Source organism: Electrophorus electricus, chromosome 11 (assembly GCF_041902795.1).
Source record: "Electrophorus electricus isolate QZ-2024a chromosome 11, ASM4190279v1, whole genome shotgun sequence".
NCBI lineage: Eukaryota > Metazoa > Chordata > Actinopteri > Gymnotiformes > Gymnotidae > Electrophorus > Electrophorus electricus.
Window position 1 is genome coordinate 22,284,139 of NC_137507.1, and position 14,757 is coordinate 22,298,895.

The 14,757-nt window shown below is 41.0% G+C and overlaps 1 protein-coding gene across 1 annotated transcript in view; it reads left to right on the forward strand.

Annotated features, from left to right (window-relative positions):
• Window positions 1–14,757, forward strand: part of ntng1b (netrin g1b) — a 42,310-nt gene that overhangs the window by 2,970 nt on the left and 24,583 nt on the right. Inside the window, exon 2 of the mRNA XM_027031389.3 lies at window positions 615–1,204. Within this exon, the coding sequence (XP_026887190.1) occupies window positions 959–1,204 (246 nt within the window). The 5' untranslated portion in view covers window positions 615–958. The remainder of the gene's footprint in view (window positions 1–614; window positions 1,205–14,757) is intronic.

Sequence of the window (14,757 nt, forward strand, 5' to 3'; positions counted from 1 at the left end):
CCTCTGTTATCTGTCAAAGTTCTTGCACCTACCAAAAAGGGCATAGATCTGATCAGTCTTATCATTCATAGCCCACCATCAGACATTCCTCATTTGGATGGGTGTCATGACAATTATAAGACAGAGAGAGTGCATTTTAAGGCCAATACACGCTTGGCCTATTTGCCTTGTGGTGTCCATGCTGAAAGCTGTGTTCAATAATGCCTAAAAAATAAACCAGAGGAGAAATAGGAGCCTTTATTCCTGAAAATGTCTGATTTCAGTGGGGAACTCCATTAGGGTTTATAAAATATGCAGAGTCACTGGACCATATTGGTGTCCAGAAATAGGCACAGTGGCTAAGTGGGATTTCAGGTGAAGCCTGCTGTCATTTGTTCATAGCTCATATCATAGCTAAATTATATGAGCTAGAAATTGACTAAAAAATAATGTCTTGCCTCTTTAAAGGTAAGTGTGGCTATTTGTAATGAGGAGACATGTTTAGGACATCTGAAAATTACAGAAACACACTTAATGCTCAACCTTTCCATTTGTCTTTTCTCATAGCTTGAGACCTGTCTTACATTTTTTAAACAAACCCTCACGTTCCTCTTTTTTCTTTGTATTCCTCACAGACCATGGAGTGTCACAGGAAACAATGACTGGCAAGACACTGACCTGGAATGGCCTCAGCTTACAGGCATCAGGAATCGGCATCTGTCCCCCTTGCTAATGCCTAGCTCTCACACCAGCTTCACCTCAGCGGGTTGTTCTGGCCACACGGGGGCAGCAACACGATCGACGCGAGCCACAAGTAAATAAGTGCCACTTTCCGAGCCCAAATCAGCTCTGCCTGTGCTGACATGCTGCCGCAGCACCCTGCCTCTCTGTCCCACTGAAGCCCTGCCATATTGGAGAGGCCCGCCCCCTCCCATCGCCCTTTGCTCCGCATTAGCCGCTGCATTCCCTTTTAGGAGCCATGCGACTATTGCTGCTGTTGGCCCTGAAAGCTTTGTGGGCGAGCTGGTGCCAGGCAACACAGCATTACCCTGCCTCTTGGGGGCATTACGATGTGTGCAAGTCCCAGGTGTACACGGAGGATGGCCTAGGGTGGCATTACATGGCTTGCCAGCCCGAAGCCACTGACATGACTAAGTATCTAAGAGTGACCCTGGACCCAGCCAACATCACCTGTGGAGACCCACCCGAGATGTACTGTGCCCTCGTAAGTTATAGCTCTTTTTACAGAAGGGTTGCATTTGTATATTAACTCCCTGTTTTGAAAAAAATATTGAAAAATGTGCAAAAAAACCCCTGTAATATAAACATTTATCTGAACAATAATTTGTATCATCCTGCATGAAGATAATTAAGGTTAGCCCTTAGGTGCGTGTGCTGGGTGATGTTATCTTCTCTTCCAACATAATTCCTAGGAAATTGTATGAATTCACCCCCATTCACTCAGATTTCAGTGATTTCTACGAGGGCCTCTTCTTTATGTACACCTTCAAGCTAAGGCCATTAATGGCATTGGCATTCACTGCATGGTTTTTGTTGCATGCTTTGTTCTCTCCTCCTTTTCGAACATGTTCTCCAAGTCACCGTCATTGTTTTTGCCTGCTCTTTGCCAGGTCCTGGTCGCATAATGGCTTTGACTGCACCGTTTGAATTACGAACATAAACTCAGATTACATGATCCGAGGGCACGGGGGCTCCTCTCGGAGGGAGTTGCGCACGCGAGCCTCCCTCTCATGTGTCTCCTCACACGCGCATCTCCACTCCACATTCTCCGCAGCTAGCTCGGCCTCTTAGATTTCCATAGCAGTGTAGATAAAGGAAACGAAAGAGCTCACGCCCAGTCTGTTATCTGCCAAATGAAAATGCAGCTCAGGGAGAGCGTCTGCTGGAAATGGAGAGTGCAGATTGCCTGCAATCTTGGAAAACTCAATGATTTAATAGTTTTACAGGTCATGTGTTTCCTTCATCAGGTACATTATTCAGACTTACGCTCTAGAAGTGCTATGGGCCTCTTATAAACTATCACATTTGGAAGCAGATGTGCATGGGGTTTTGCTTTCTTTTAAGCATATTGTTTTGCTGAGCCTGGGAGGAAACTGAATAAAATAGCCATGAAAATGTGCCCAAACTTGGACTTAGTATAAGCTTTCCCAAAGACTTATTCAGGGGATTTCTGTATTGATATGAACATTTCTGTATTGATATGTATATTTACATGCGCTGAAGACAATTTCATACTTCTTGTAATACAGCATACAGAGTATATTACATACTACACAAATATAATTTATTTATAAATATACGAACAAAAGTATTGGGACACACCTCTTAATCATTGTATTCAGGTGTTTCATTCAGTCCCATTGCCACAGGTGTATGAAACAAAGTACCTAGCCATGCAATCTGTCTTTAGAAAGAACGGGTCATTCTAAAAAGCTCATTTTGTGGTACTGTTCTAGAATGCCAATGTGGCAAAAAGTCAGTTCGTCAAATTTTTTCCCTCCTAGATATTCAGCTGTGAGAGGTATTATTAGAAAGTTGAAGCCTTTAGGAACCACAGCAACTCAGCTATGAAGTGGCAGACCACATAAAGTTACAGAGCAGGGTCACTGAGTGCTGAGGCACATAGTGTGTAAAAGTCACCAACGCTCTGCTGACTCAATAACTGCAGAGTACCAAACCTCCTCTGGTATTAACATCAGCACAAAAACAGTGTGGCAGGAGCTTTGTGGCATGGGTTTCCATGGCCGAGCAGCTGCGTGCAAACCTTACATCACCAAGCCCAATGTCAGAGCACGAACATAAGAGTGGTATAATGCACACCACCACAGGACTCTGGAGTAGTGGAAACATGTTTTGTGGAGTGAAGAATCACATTTCTCTATCTGGCAGTCTGATGGATGAGTCTGGATTTGGTGAATGCCAGGAGAATGTTACCTGCCTGTCTGCATTGTGCCAACTGTAAAGTGGAAGAGGGATAATGCTATGGGGTTGTTTTTTAGGGGTTGGCCTAGGCCCCTTAATTCCACTGAAGTGAAATCTTTATGCTTCAGTATACCAAGCCATTTTGGACAATTGAATGCTTCCAACTTTGTGGGAGTCATTTCAGGAAGGCCCTTTTCTGTTCCAACATGATTGTGCCAAAATCAAGGTCCATAAAGCCATGGTTGGGTAAGTTTGGTGTGGAAGAACTTGACTGGCCTGTACAGAATCCAGACCTCAACCCTATCAAACATCTTTGGGATGAATTAGAGTGGTGATACAGTGATTGTGAGCTCGGCCCTCTTATCCAACATCAGTGTCTGAGTTCACAAATGCTCTTCTGGATGAATGGGAAAAAGACACACTCCAGAATCTTGTAGAAAGCCTTCCCAGAAGAATGGAACCTGTTATAGCTACAAAGGGAGGACCAACTCTATATTAATGCCTATGGATTTAGTAGGAAGCGTACATTGACAGTGATGTGATGAAGGCCAAAGACATGGCAGACGCTTCACGCATGCACACACGCACACCATACTATGTGCTGGAAAGGCACTGCCTGATCGGCACAGTGTAGCAGAGTAAACAAAATGAAGGGAAGTGTGGCTGGATCTGTGTACCCTGGTAGTGGAAGGGCCGCATGATAGCACTCCAGCATATGCGAAAGAATAATGTAATAAAAGAGTCGTTAGCACTAACAAATGATTCCAGAAACACCTAAATTAGCCTATTGTGTCTTTCATATATCTGCATATAACTTTTTTATTATTACTTATTGGGTTGCTAGATGGTGATTACATGCAACCACTTGAGTAAGTGAAATATAAAAGTATAAAGCATAAATACAGACTGTGGCTAATTTGCATGTGAAATTAGACAATTTGCTAAGAGGTTGACAACAGGGGGCTTTAAATATGCCATCACATCTCTTGTAATTTAGCGTATCTCAGCTCTGCATTAGGCTTATCTGTGGGGGACTCAGGAGACAGAGCTTCTGTTATTGAGGTTAGTGTTTTCCTGAGGAAAGGCACAGATCTCAGTAGTGTTCCTACAGCTAGATTCATGGCAGGATTTTTAAAGAAGTTAAATGTGCTGGAGATGTTCTGAGAAGGATTTATTTTAGAAACATCCCAGACAAAAAGTCTCACTCACATACACACACATGAAGTAGAGATTTTTTATTAGGGGAATGACATCACATTCATTGTAGGAGTCTGAGCATGAATATTGCATGCACCCTGGTTCCACCATAGGTATGAATGTGTTTTCTTTCAAAATATATCACCTGTCTCACTCATTTATCACTTGCACAAAGGTGGGAGCCAGCAACACACGCACATGCATGTACACACATACACAGAAGATGGAGTGTGCAGGACAGCTTTTGTGCAGCAGGGAGTTAACCCTGATTTTATTTTTAGCTGTAACATCTAGGGAGGTTGTCCAAAAACATGTAGATGATTCACTTCTCCTAGTTCTCTCTAACCTTTTGGCTTCTGCTTGGTTGCAAGATCAACAAATTGCAGCAAAGCATAACATGCACAAAGCAAAGCTGCCTCATTCAGAATCCATCTTATTACACCACAGCATGGATAGCCTAGATGAGCCATTATGATTAATTACATAATTGGCTTTCATACATTACTCTGCCTTACAGAACATGTCCTGAAATCATCAAAATTGGTTCATAATTTTGCAAGAATGTTTTTAATTAAGACAAAACAATAAGTTTCAGCCATTCTAGTTTTGCAGTGAGATCCATTAGTAGAGGGATGTTCCAGTAGTGCTTTAATCAATAATTCTGATCGCTAATGTGGGACAATGAAAGCTTGTGGAAGGCAGCAGTATATTTAAAGCCATTTAGATAACTGTGTGTTGAGAATATGCAAAAGCCTTAGCTGTTCCTCCCCATGATAAAGCCTTGGTTAAAATGCAGTTGAAAATGCAGCTGGGTGAATATGAAAATAAAAGAATGAGGTTTTTTTTTTTGTTGCATGGTCTTCTACATACATGCACTCAGGGTCCTGTGGAAAGTTATCCATAACGAAATGGAAAGTGATCAAAATAATAACTCTTGTACCTTCTATGAAAAACCAAAGCTCATTTATTTGTAACACTATTTATTGTGCATATCAGTGATTTATAATAAAAAGTAATAATCACAGCAACTAATAGGTACCAACATTCACTGTAAATAAATTATTCATAGGAAATGAATGAACAGTGTCTGAAACCACAACATAAGAGCAAAGCCTGGAAACAGATTTACTGGAAACATAAATGTGCAGATTTTTAAAAATAGGAACATCATGTATTTCTAATAAAGCTGAAGTAGTAGCTTGTTTTTTTCTGATTGGAATATATAACTTAGGAACTTGGGAGTTCCTAATGTAGTAAATTGTATTGTACATGGGTTTTTTGGCCATAATTAAAAAAACAGGCTGATGTGACTACCACCTACAAAAGCAATTGTAAAACTTCTATCTCCTCCTCCTCTTCTACCTCAGTGAAACTCTGCGTGAAACGGCAGTGTGCCAGGCACAGCTATGGCCTAACACCATATAAAAGACATTCATTGTAGACTGCCATCCTATGATAGCTAATGCTTCGGAATTTGTGCATGCTCATTCATCTAAAACATTAACAAAGGTCAAAGGTCAGGACTAGAGACTGTTTTGGTAGCTGTGGCTTTTTTTTACATAATTCTAGAATTCTATATGGTGGACTATTTACTTTCTGCTGATTTGAGAACTTTCATTTTATGGTTTAGCTTGTGTATTTTTGTAAATCAGTACCATTTGCTGTTATTGGCAAATCTTTTTTTGTTGATGTTTGCTTTCGTAGGTCTTGAATGCTATGTCTTCTAGCTTGGACTTTGGTGTGTTGTACATATCTTTTCTTTGTACAACTGATCATTATAAATCAGGCATCTTTATCAGGAAGACATTTGCAAGCTTGCGAATGCATGCATCCATCTCACCCACCCTCACCACCACCCTCCCAACCTAAAGATCGGCTCTTTGAGATGTAAACTTTAGGAAATATTCCAACATCTTTCTAGGCGGTCATTCGGGGACTTGCAAAGGAACAGAGCTTTCAGATAATCCTTGCTAGAAAAACAATGGCTCACTAGAGGGCTTTTTCCTTCAAAAATAATGCGCTGTGAAAACAATACAAGCCTCCCTGGTGGCATCGCTAAAGATTGTTTCGGTTCCAGGAGCCCTGAGCAGAAGACGGGTGGAGCCTTCCTCAGCTCGAAAGAAACTGCTGAGAAGTGGCAGAGGACGCATGACATGCAGGGCCGTGAGTGCCAGCAGAGTCTGGGATGCAAGATTACTGTAATTCTCCTGAACTTTGTCCGCTGACTGCACGGTCAGGACGAAGGCAGTCGGAGCCGCTAGAATGCCGTGTGCCTGCCTAAAAGCTTTGGGGTGATGACGAGGATGACGAGGATGAGCAAGTGCTCTAAGCCGCTCAGAGATCAGGAGAATATTGACAGGCATTGCCAGAGAATTAGCTTTGCTGGCTGCAACGAAGGAGTTCTAACAATAGCACAGCTCGTTATCCAGTTTTAGTCTGCCTCCACCAAGAATGCACTTCAGAAAAATAGCAGGACAGGCAGACTCCTCTGGAGACTTTTTTCTAGCTTTAAAATGCTTTGCTGCCTGTTGTAGGAAACATTGGCTGATATCTGCTATGCTGCAAGTCTAGTTCATCAGGACTTCATGCCCCAAACAAATCCATTGCCTATGAAAATAGATGCATTGATTATGCCTGGAACACCCTTTCTGGATTCACTAATTGTATCCAAGTCACTAGTAAAACCTAGTTCACTTCCTGGATTCACTTTCTGTATCAAAGTTACCAGTAAAACCCAAATTTCTCAGCATTAACAGAAATGAACAGAATATAGATTTGAAGAGGCTTGTATGTTGTCGTTTTATGTGCCTGGTGCATAAAAACAAAGAAAAACAGAAGCCGTGTGCATGTGTTTCCTCTGAGAATATTATGTTAATTGATATATTGTTCTAACATATCTCGCTGGCACTAGCAGTGGAGGATGGTTTGTCTATGTCCCCTTTTCATGCTTTTTGTTCTCATATTGATTTCCTCACTCAGTCTTTTGGCTGGGTGCATGCACAAAATATCCTCAAGGCATCCTTCTGTGCTTCTAGGTTTCTCCCTCGCACAGGGCCAGAGGAATGAGGCTGGACCAAGGTTAATTTCTCAGCAGATGAAAATATGCTTGAAGGAAAGTGGGAATGAATAATGCAGGCGGGCGTTGCAGGGCAGGAGGCTAGACACCCGTGGAATGTGTGCTCAGAATTAGGTCTTCGTCTCTACGCAGATCTCCCATGGTGCACGGTACCATTCGTAATTGCAATTGAAATTTAAGTTGTAAAATAAATACAGTTTTATTTGACAACCAAGCCAATGGTAAAATGACAGTAATCTGCATATGTTGCATTAACACAACTGAGTTCAGTGGTAGAATTTTTATGCTTTTTTATTCAAAGATGTCATGTTCTTCCCTAACATAAACTTTAAAATTATATTCCAGCTGCATTCAGTTTCAACCAGGATGAAGGACACAGTTGGTGTGAAGTTCTCTTAAGGAAGTTATCGCAATCTAACATGCTACATTTAAAATATACACTTTAGAAAGCTGACCCTGACATCATGCATATCCACAGCTATAGGCGGATCTGTACTTTCTTTGATCAGTTCTATGTCATCAGAATTTAAATGACTTAATTTATTTTGTGCACCATGTTTCCAGTGGCCGCTATTGTGAATCACCTGTTGCCCAGTATTTATAAGTATGCATGCAGTAACAATATTTATAAGTGCATTTTCAGTATAAATGTTTATTAAAACCATCCAGCTGATAATTTCATCTATGCCAAAACCAGGTCACTCAGCAAAGCAGCCAGTACAGGGTGCAGTCAGTCAGCTGATTTCAGACTACAATAATGGTACCAGAGGTGGTTCATTACAACTGACTGTGGACTGTAAAATGCATGTGCGTCTATGAATTGCAGCTGTAGAGTGGAGCTGGGTGTTACTCATTATGTACTATTACTGTTTATTGCCAGTCCTGCCGAGACCAGTGTCATCTTAGCCACTGACTCTTAAACACATGGGTGTTTCGCCAACCACTGATACACGCCTTGGACCGTTAGCAGTACCTCAATAGAAGTACTGAAGTATGATAGTTATCTAACACAATCTACAAACCATGATAGTGTATAACCATCAAGGCATTTTAACTGACTTTATCTAAGAATAAAATAATTTAGTTTTGTTACATTTTATTTTGCTACTTATATAACACAAACCAGAGGCAGATGATGGATAATGAGGTCACATGTCTCTAGTGGCCTGAGGTATGATTTAAGGGTTAAATGCATCTTCCCTTGACTGTGCCATATTTACACATGCGAAACATGTCGAGGGAGCTTTAACCAGCTTAAACCAGCTTAAACCAGCCAGCAAATAAATTAATGGAACAGGGCGCCAGCACATGAATTAATATAACTAAGAGGTTCTGGCAGTGTGTCCTGCCTGTGCCAGCCGGTGAGCCAGGCCCACTGGCTCACACTGGGAGTTAGTTCTCCTTTTCCTCATGCTCACAGCTTCTGTCAGTGGGTTGTGTGTGTGAGGGAGGGGGTGGGGTTGGGGCATTATAGCTGCTACTCTGAGGGGCAGGTGAGTCGCGGGAGCTTAGAACCTCTTCACCACAGTGAATGAGGGAGAGAGCAGTGATAAAGCACAACTGTCCTCATCTCTTCAGGTTGTTTTTTTTTTTCTAGAAATGAGCAATTGTGGGATCCTTTTGTATTTTGGAATGTGAGCTAAATGTTAGGGTGTCCTTGCCTTAACTTTAGACCTAAACTGAAGTTATTGTCTATGTTGTTGTCCCGTTACAAACCACCGGAAAAGTATATCTGTAATGTTTTATTCATTATGAAAATCAAGTGTTGTCTCCTACTGGTGCTAGAGTACTGGGACCTCAGGGAGGCTTCATTGGTGGGTGGGTGGGTGGGTGGGTATGTGTGTGTGTGTGTGTGTGTGTGTGTGTGTGTGTGTGTGTGTGTGTGTGTGTGTGAGTGTGTGTGTGAGTGTGAGTGTGAGTGTGAGTGTGTGTGTGAGAGAGAGAGAGAGAGAGAGAGAGAGAGAGAGAGAGAGAGAGAGAGAGAGAGAGAGGGAGGAAGAGAGAGACAGAAAGTGGCTTTTGAAGTGAATCTGGCAGTGCGTGTAGCAGGTTTGGCAGGAGTAGTAAAGTGGACAGCTTCATAGTCACACTCGCCAAGTTGTCAGGGCTGATCGATCTCCAAAACTGTGTGTCGAAGTGAATGATGCGAAGGATCCCAGCTGAAGAGCCCAACAAATAATATGAAAACACAAAAGTGTTTGAATGATCAAGAGAGAAAAAGACGGATGTGTAAACAAGACTGGTGCATTTTAATTAAAGCTGTGAAGCTCATGTTTTCGATTGTCATCAACTTCTATCAGAACGAGAGCTCTCTCACGATGCTTCTTTTCCCTTTCCCTGTCACCCATAACAGACAAATTGGCAAACGTTTTGCTTCTGAAACACCTACTAATTGATTTGTCACATTAGGCTGAACAGCATAATCAGGAAGCATTAAAAACATTTTCACAAGAACTTGCTCGAAAATGGTTGAGCCAACATGAAAAAACATGAAATCTATTTTAGAAGAGGTTGGCAGTCCAGGGGGATTTGCTGGCAGAATCTCTTTTATGCTAATTTGCCTTCAATAAAACCTTATTTGATTTGATGTCAAGAGCCTCTAAATGAAAAGCCTAGATCATTCACCATGGTCTCCATAACGAAGCCACTCAAACTTACACCCAAATTAATCTTTCACACTTTGGCATGCAGAATAGAAAGCTCATAGGAGATTAATCATGTTAAGAAATGCCTCTGACTAGCTCTCCATTAGAGTGGCAATCAGGAATACATGAATAGGCAGATGCATACTAAGAAGACTTTGTTGTCAGTTTTCTTCAATGCTCATCAGTTCTGTGTGATCAGAACAGGTTGCTGGTTTAACTTCTTTAACTACTTAGAATTTGATGCTTTTGTCATTTAAGCATTAATTAACATAATATTTATCCTTCTAATATCATATTTGTCTTTATCTTCATTTGTAGCGTAAACAGAGCGGACTGCAGGAGAAGGAAGGGATATAGGGATAAGGTTTTATGGTCAGATGAGACAAAAGTGGATGTTTGTAGTCAAAGTTCAATATGCTCTGTGTGGCACAAGCACTGTCCATTCTTCAACAAACACCACCCCAACAGTGAAGAATGGGGGTGGCAGCTTCACCTTGTGGAGATTATTTTCTTCCTGGAGACAGGACTGCTTTTTAAAACTGAAAAATAGATGGTGCAAAATTCAGGGAGATACTACAAGACAACCTACTTCATCTGGTAAAAAACTAAATCTTGGGAGAAATGTCATCTTTCAGTAGGACTCAGAAGAACAAGGTGAAAGCAACACAGGAGTAGTTGGACAACAAAAAGGTGAACTATCTGCAGCAGCCAAATCAAAGTCCAGATCTCATTCCAATGAGAATCTCTGACACTATTTGAAAATTGTGGCGAACAAGTGTCAGCAAACGATCCTGAACAACTTGTAGCAAATCTGTCAGGCAAAACATAAAAAAACACAGCCAAACAATGTGCAAAGCTTGTAGACACTTACCCCAACAGACGTAAAGCTGGTATTGCAGCAAAAGGTGGTTCATTCAAGAACTTGTGTAAAAGGATTGCATTCTTGTAAGATTTGCAATGAAATTACTGGCTGGACAATCAATGTGTCATTTGTAATCCAGAGGAATATATATATAAGTTATATATGAATATGATTAATTTTAAGGGGGGGGGGGGTATTTTTAAGGCACTGTATATTCATAGTGGAGGTTTGTTCTGCTCAATCTGCAAGTTTGTTATTATCACAGGCGAGGTACAGACAGGATGCTGAGGCGAGTCATTCTTTCCAAAAACACAGATGTTTACTGAACACGAAACAAAAACGAAACAGAGACACGAAGAACACTGAGCGGCAACGAAACAAATATATAAGCGATAAATTGCTTTAAGCACAATGGGGCAGCTGAAACATAGCATACACTGGGTCAAACACAGAAACAAACACCTGGCCTTAAATGCACGAGGTAACGAGAAGTGAAACTAAGAACGGCTGCAGCAAATGATTGACAAATGAGAGGGGTGTGGCAAAAAGGGAAATACACACACACACATACACACACACATACACTCAGAGCCAGGATGAGACACACACGGAAGCTGAGAGTAAACAGTAAATTATTATCCATGACTAACACACCTATTGATCTGGATTTTGATTTTGAATCAAAGGGAAAGAAACAAGCACATTCATCATAAGAAAAGATATGCACACACAACACACACAACACAAAACACTTGAGGCTTGGCGGAGTAGTCGAGGAGGGGACCTGTGGGTCTTAACTGTGTTATCACGCTGAAAGATGTCAAAGTTCAAAGAGAGGTATGTTAATCAATCACATTGCTTTTGAAAAATCCCTCAAATAACTAATCACAACTAATTATTTATTTGTGTTAAATATTATTATATATTGGATAGCTTTAGACTTGTGCATTTTGGGTAAAATGGCCTGTAGTGATAGCGTGTGATGATGGAATACTGACTCATCTGTGATTCTGCTGTATGTCCCTGAGTACTCATGTTTATTAGAAGTAAGTTTTGTGTGTGTGTGTGTGTGTGTGTGTGTGTGTGTGTGTGTGTGTGTGTGTGTGTGTGCATGCGTCTGTGCATATTTTTTCTTATGATGGTTGTGCTTGTTTATTCCCCTTTGATGCAAAATTTGTTAGTCATGGATAATAATTTACTGTCAATACCTCTGAAGCAAAATATACAGTAATATTAATATGTTTTACTAATGCATGGAATAAACCCTATACTCCATACATGTAATACATGCTCTGGATAAAAGTGTAAATTCTGAAAAAAAAACTTTTTTAATGGAATATAATGTAGTTAATGTAATGTAGTTTATCATGGACTATAATTATAGAATTCTATCTAATATCGTCTGCAAATGGAATAAATTAACCTCATTTCTAACAACCAGTTTGAGGTTGGTTACATATGAAGACTTCCTCTTTAATAATTCCAACTGTCATTAATTTTCTAGCAATCCTAGAAATCATCATATAATCAGTCATTATTTATATGGTCACTCACTCTTTATTTCTTTCTTTCACTATCATGTTCACAAAGATATATTAGAATTAATTTTAAATGATAGGGGCCAATAAACATGCATAAAATTGATTAATCTGCCTAAGTGCACCCATGACAACCCACTGAACTTCCCAGTTGATGGAATAAGTTATAACTAGAATGCCAAAATTTCACTTTCCAGCTCATGAATAGAGGTCAACCTCATTCTACCACACTGGACTATGTCTTAATGGTCTTAACATCTTAACAGCCTTAACATTTTAACATGCATCTGCTGCCAATTATTGATATTTTACTGTATTATCCAGTCATTTGTTCAAATCATCACACCATTTTCATGACCAAAGAGCCCTATTATGCTCCTCAAGTGACAGAACTGATACTGGCTTCTATTAAGGCTTGATGGCACAAGTACGTAATGCTCCCCTCAGCTGTCTCTGGGCACTTATGTATCCTGTAGTGCTGCTCTTTCTTTGATACAGCCTGTTTGTTCTCCATGCTTTCTCATAGTGAGCGGGTGACTATGCTGTGCCTCGTTTCCCACTGCCGCCTCATTTCTCTCAGGGTGACAGATGCGGGGGGTTTAAACCCCATCCTGCCCTGGGGGGGGGGCATGTCTGTGGCCCATTAAAGAGCTATTGAGCTTCTGTCAAATTGCCAATGCTTGCAACGTCTCTACATCTCTCCACCCCTGCCACCCGCCAGCCACATTATCGGTCCTTGTTATCAGAGACACGAAGCCACATAAATGGCTCCGTGTCTCCACAGACGTGGGCAAGAGTCCTAGGCATCGAGGACAAGCCACCTCATATGAGCCCATGATTCCTCTGTGCACGGCAAGCTGGAATTCAGCGAGAGACCTTCTTGGGGAGCATTGTGTGGTAGTGATGACAGGCAAAGCTCATAAACCACACCAGTATGAGTTTCAATAGCTCTGCCCAAGTGGTTTCAAATGAAGAATGAAGCACACCAGCAATAGCTGGTGGAACCTCTGGTTCAACTAAAAACATCCTCTATGAAAGAACTCAGAAGCCTCCACACAGCTCAAAAATGGTGAATCATGGCTCAGAGAAGTATATCTGTTAGAGCTTCATTGCAAAAATCAGTGTAGTATGCATATTACACTAGTTATCAAAGATTTTTTTCCCATTATGTATTTTTGCAGACTGAATCCAAATATGTTTTCATCTGTCATCTATAGTTTGTTTTTGTTTTTTTGTTCCGGTATACTTGCATATTGTAAAAAATGGAAAAGCACTACCAAGGAAAGTGGAGTCCCTCTAAGTTGGCAGAATACTGCTGGACACTGAAGAGGGATGTTCTTGAGGCCAAATATAGACAAAAAATCATACCTTATGCATTTTAGAAGTAAATCTGTACATATGTTAAGTATAATAACATCCACCTATTTTAGTCTCAGAACAAAAAAAACTTTGTTCATTGGTGTTATTTGCATGTGTGTATGTATGTGTGCGGTGTGGGAAGAGCAGACAGGGGACGGGGGGTAATGGGGCTATGTGTTAGAAACATCTGTCTCCAGCACTGATTTGCTGGGCAGCTTCCTTCCATTCGTCAGCCTTGGCTGTCACCAGCAAGTGAATTGATGTCCCTCAGTCAGCTCCTCTGTCACATGGCATATTATCTGCAAGCTCAAGTTTGACCATTTCACATATCTCTGGGAGAAGGGAAATTCTACCTTGTCAGGTCTTCCCCGGCAAAATTATAACAGATACAAACTCCTTATGTGTCTCACTTTGATGCTTGTGTTAGAGGCATGTGGAGACACTGTAATGGTGGAGATTCACTCGGGTGTTACACAATTTTGTGTCATGGAGCTGATTGCTGTAAGTCAATTAGTTATAAAAGTTATTTCAGTGAGTGCACTGAAATACATGTGTATTTAAATGTTTTGCAGCAACCATACTAAGGGAAATTTCTAACTATGTGTTATGTGTCAGCACTGGCTCTAAAATAAAATCCCAAGAAACAACACCCAGGATGAAAATCTTTAAATTCCCTTTAAGTCCCTTTTCAGGTAGTTGCCCACTGAAATGGCAAAGATCGCTTTTAATGCGCTTGACACTCACTCAATTAGCACGGGTGACTGCTTTTATGATGAACGCGCCAACATCCCCAACTCAGCGTCCAGTGGCGTCACTTTCCCTGGCAACAGTATTGGATTGACCCCACGGGTCTAACATGACCTTTATGTGGGCGTGCTTGCACTCAGATGGTTAAGAGGCATGTTTGTGTTCGGGCAGCTTTGGGAATGACAAATCAGTGCTGCTGGGACTGATGGAGATGTCAGCTATTCTAATGAGCTCCCGTCTCATTCCCAAGCCCTCCATGGGGTAGCAGAAGATCGATTTCTTATCTTTTTTTTTTTATTTGTTTGTTTTAATCTAATGGCCAACTTAATTTGTTATAAAGATTTTTTGTTTTTTCAGGGATTCTTCCCAGATTTTTCTACCCATTTTATTCATAGGCAATTCCCACCCATC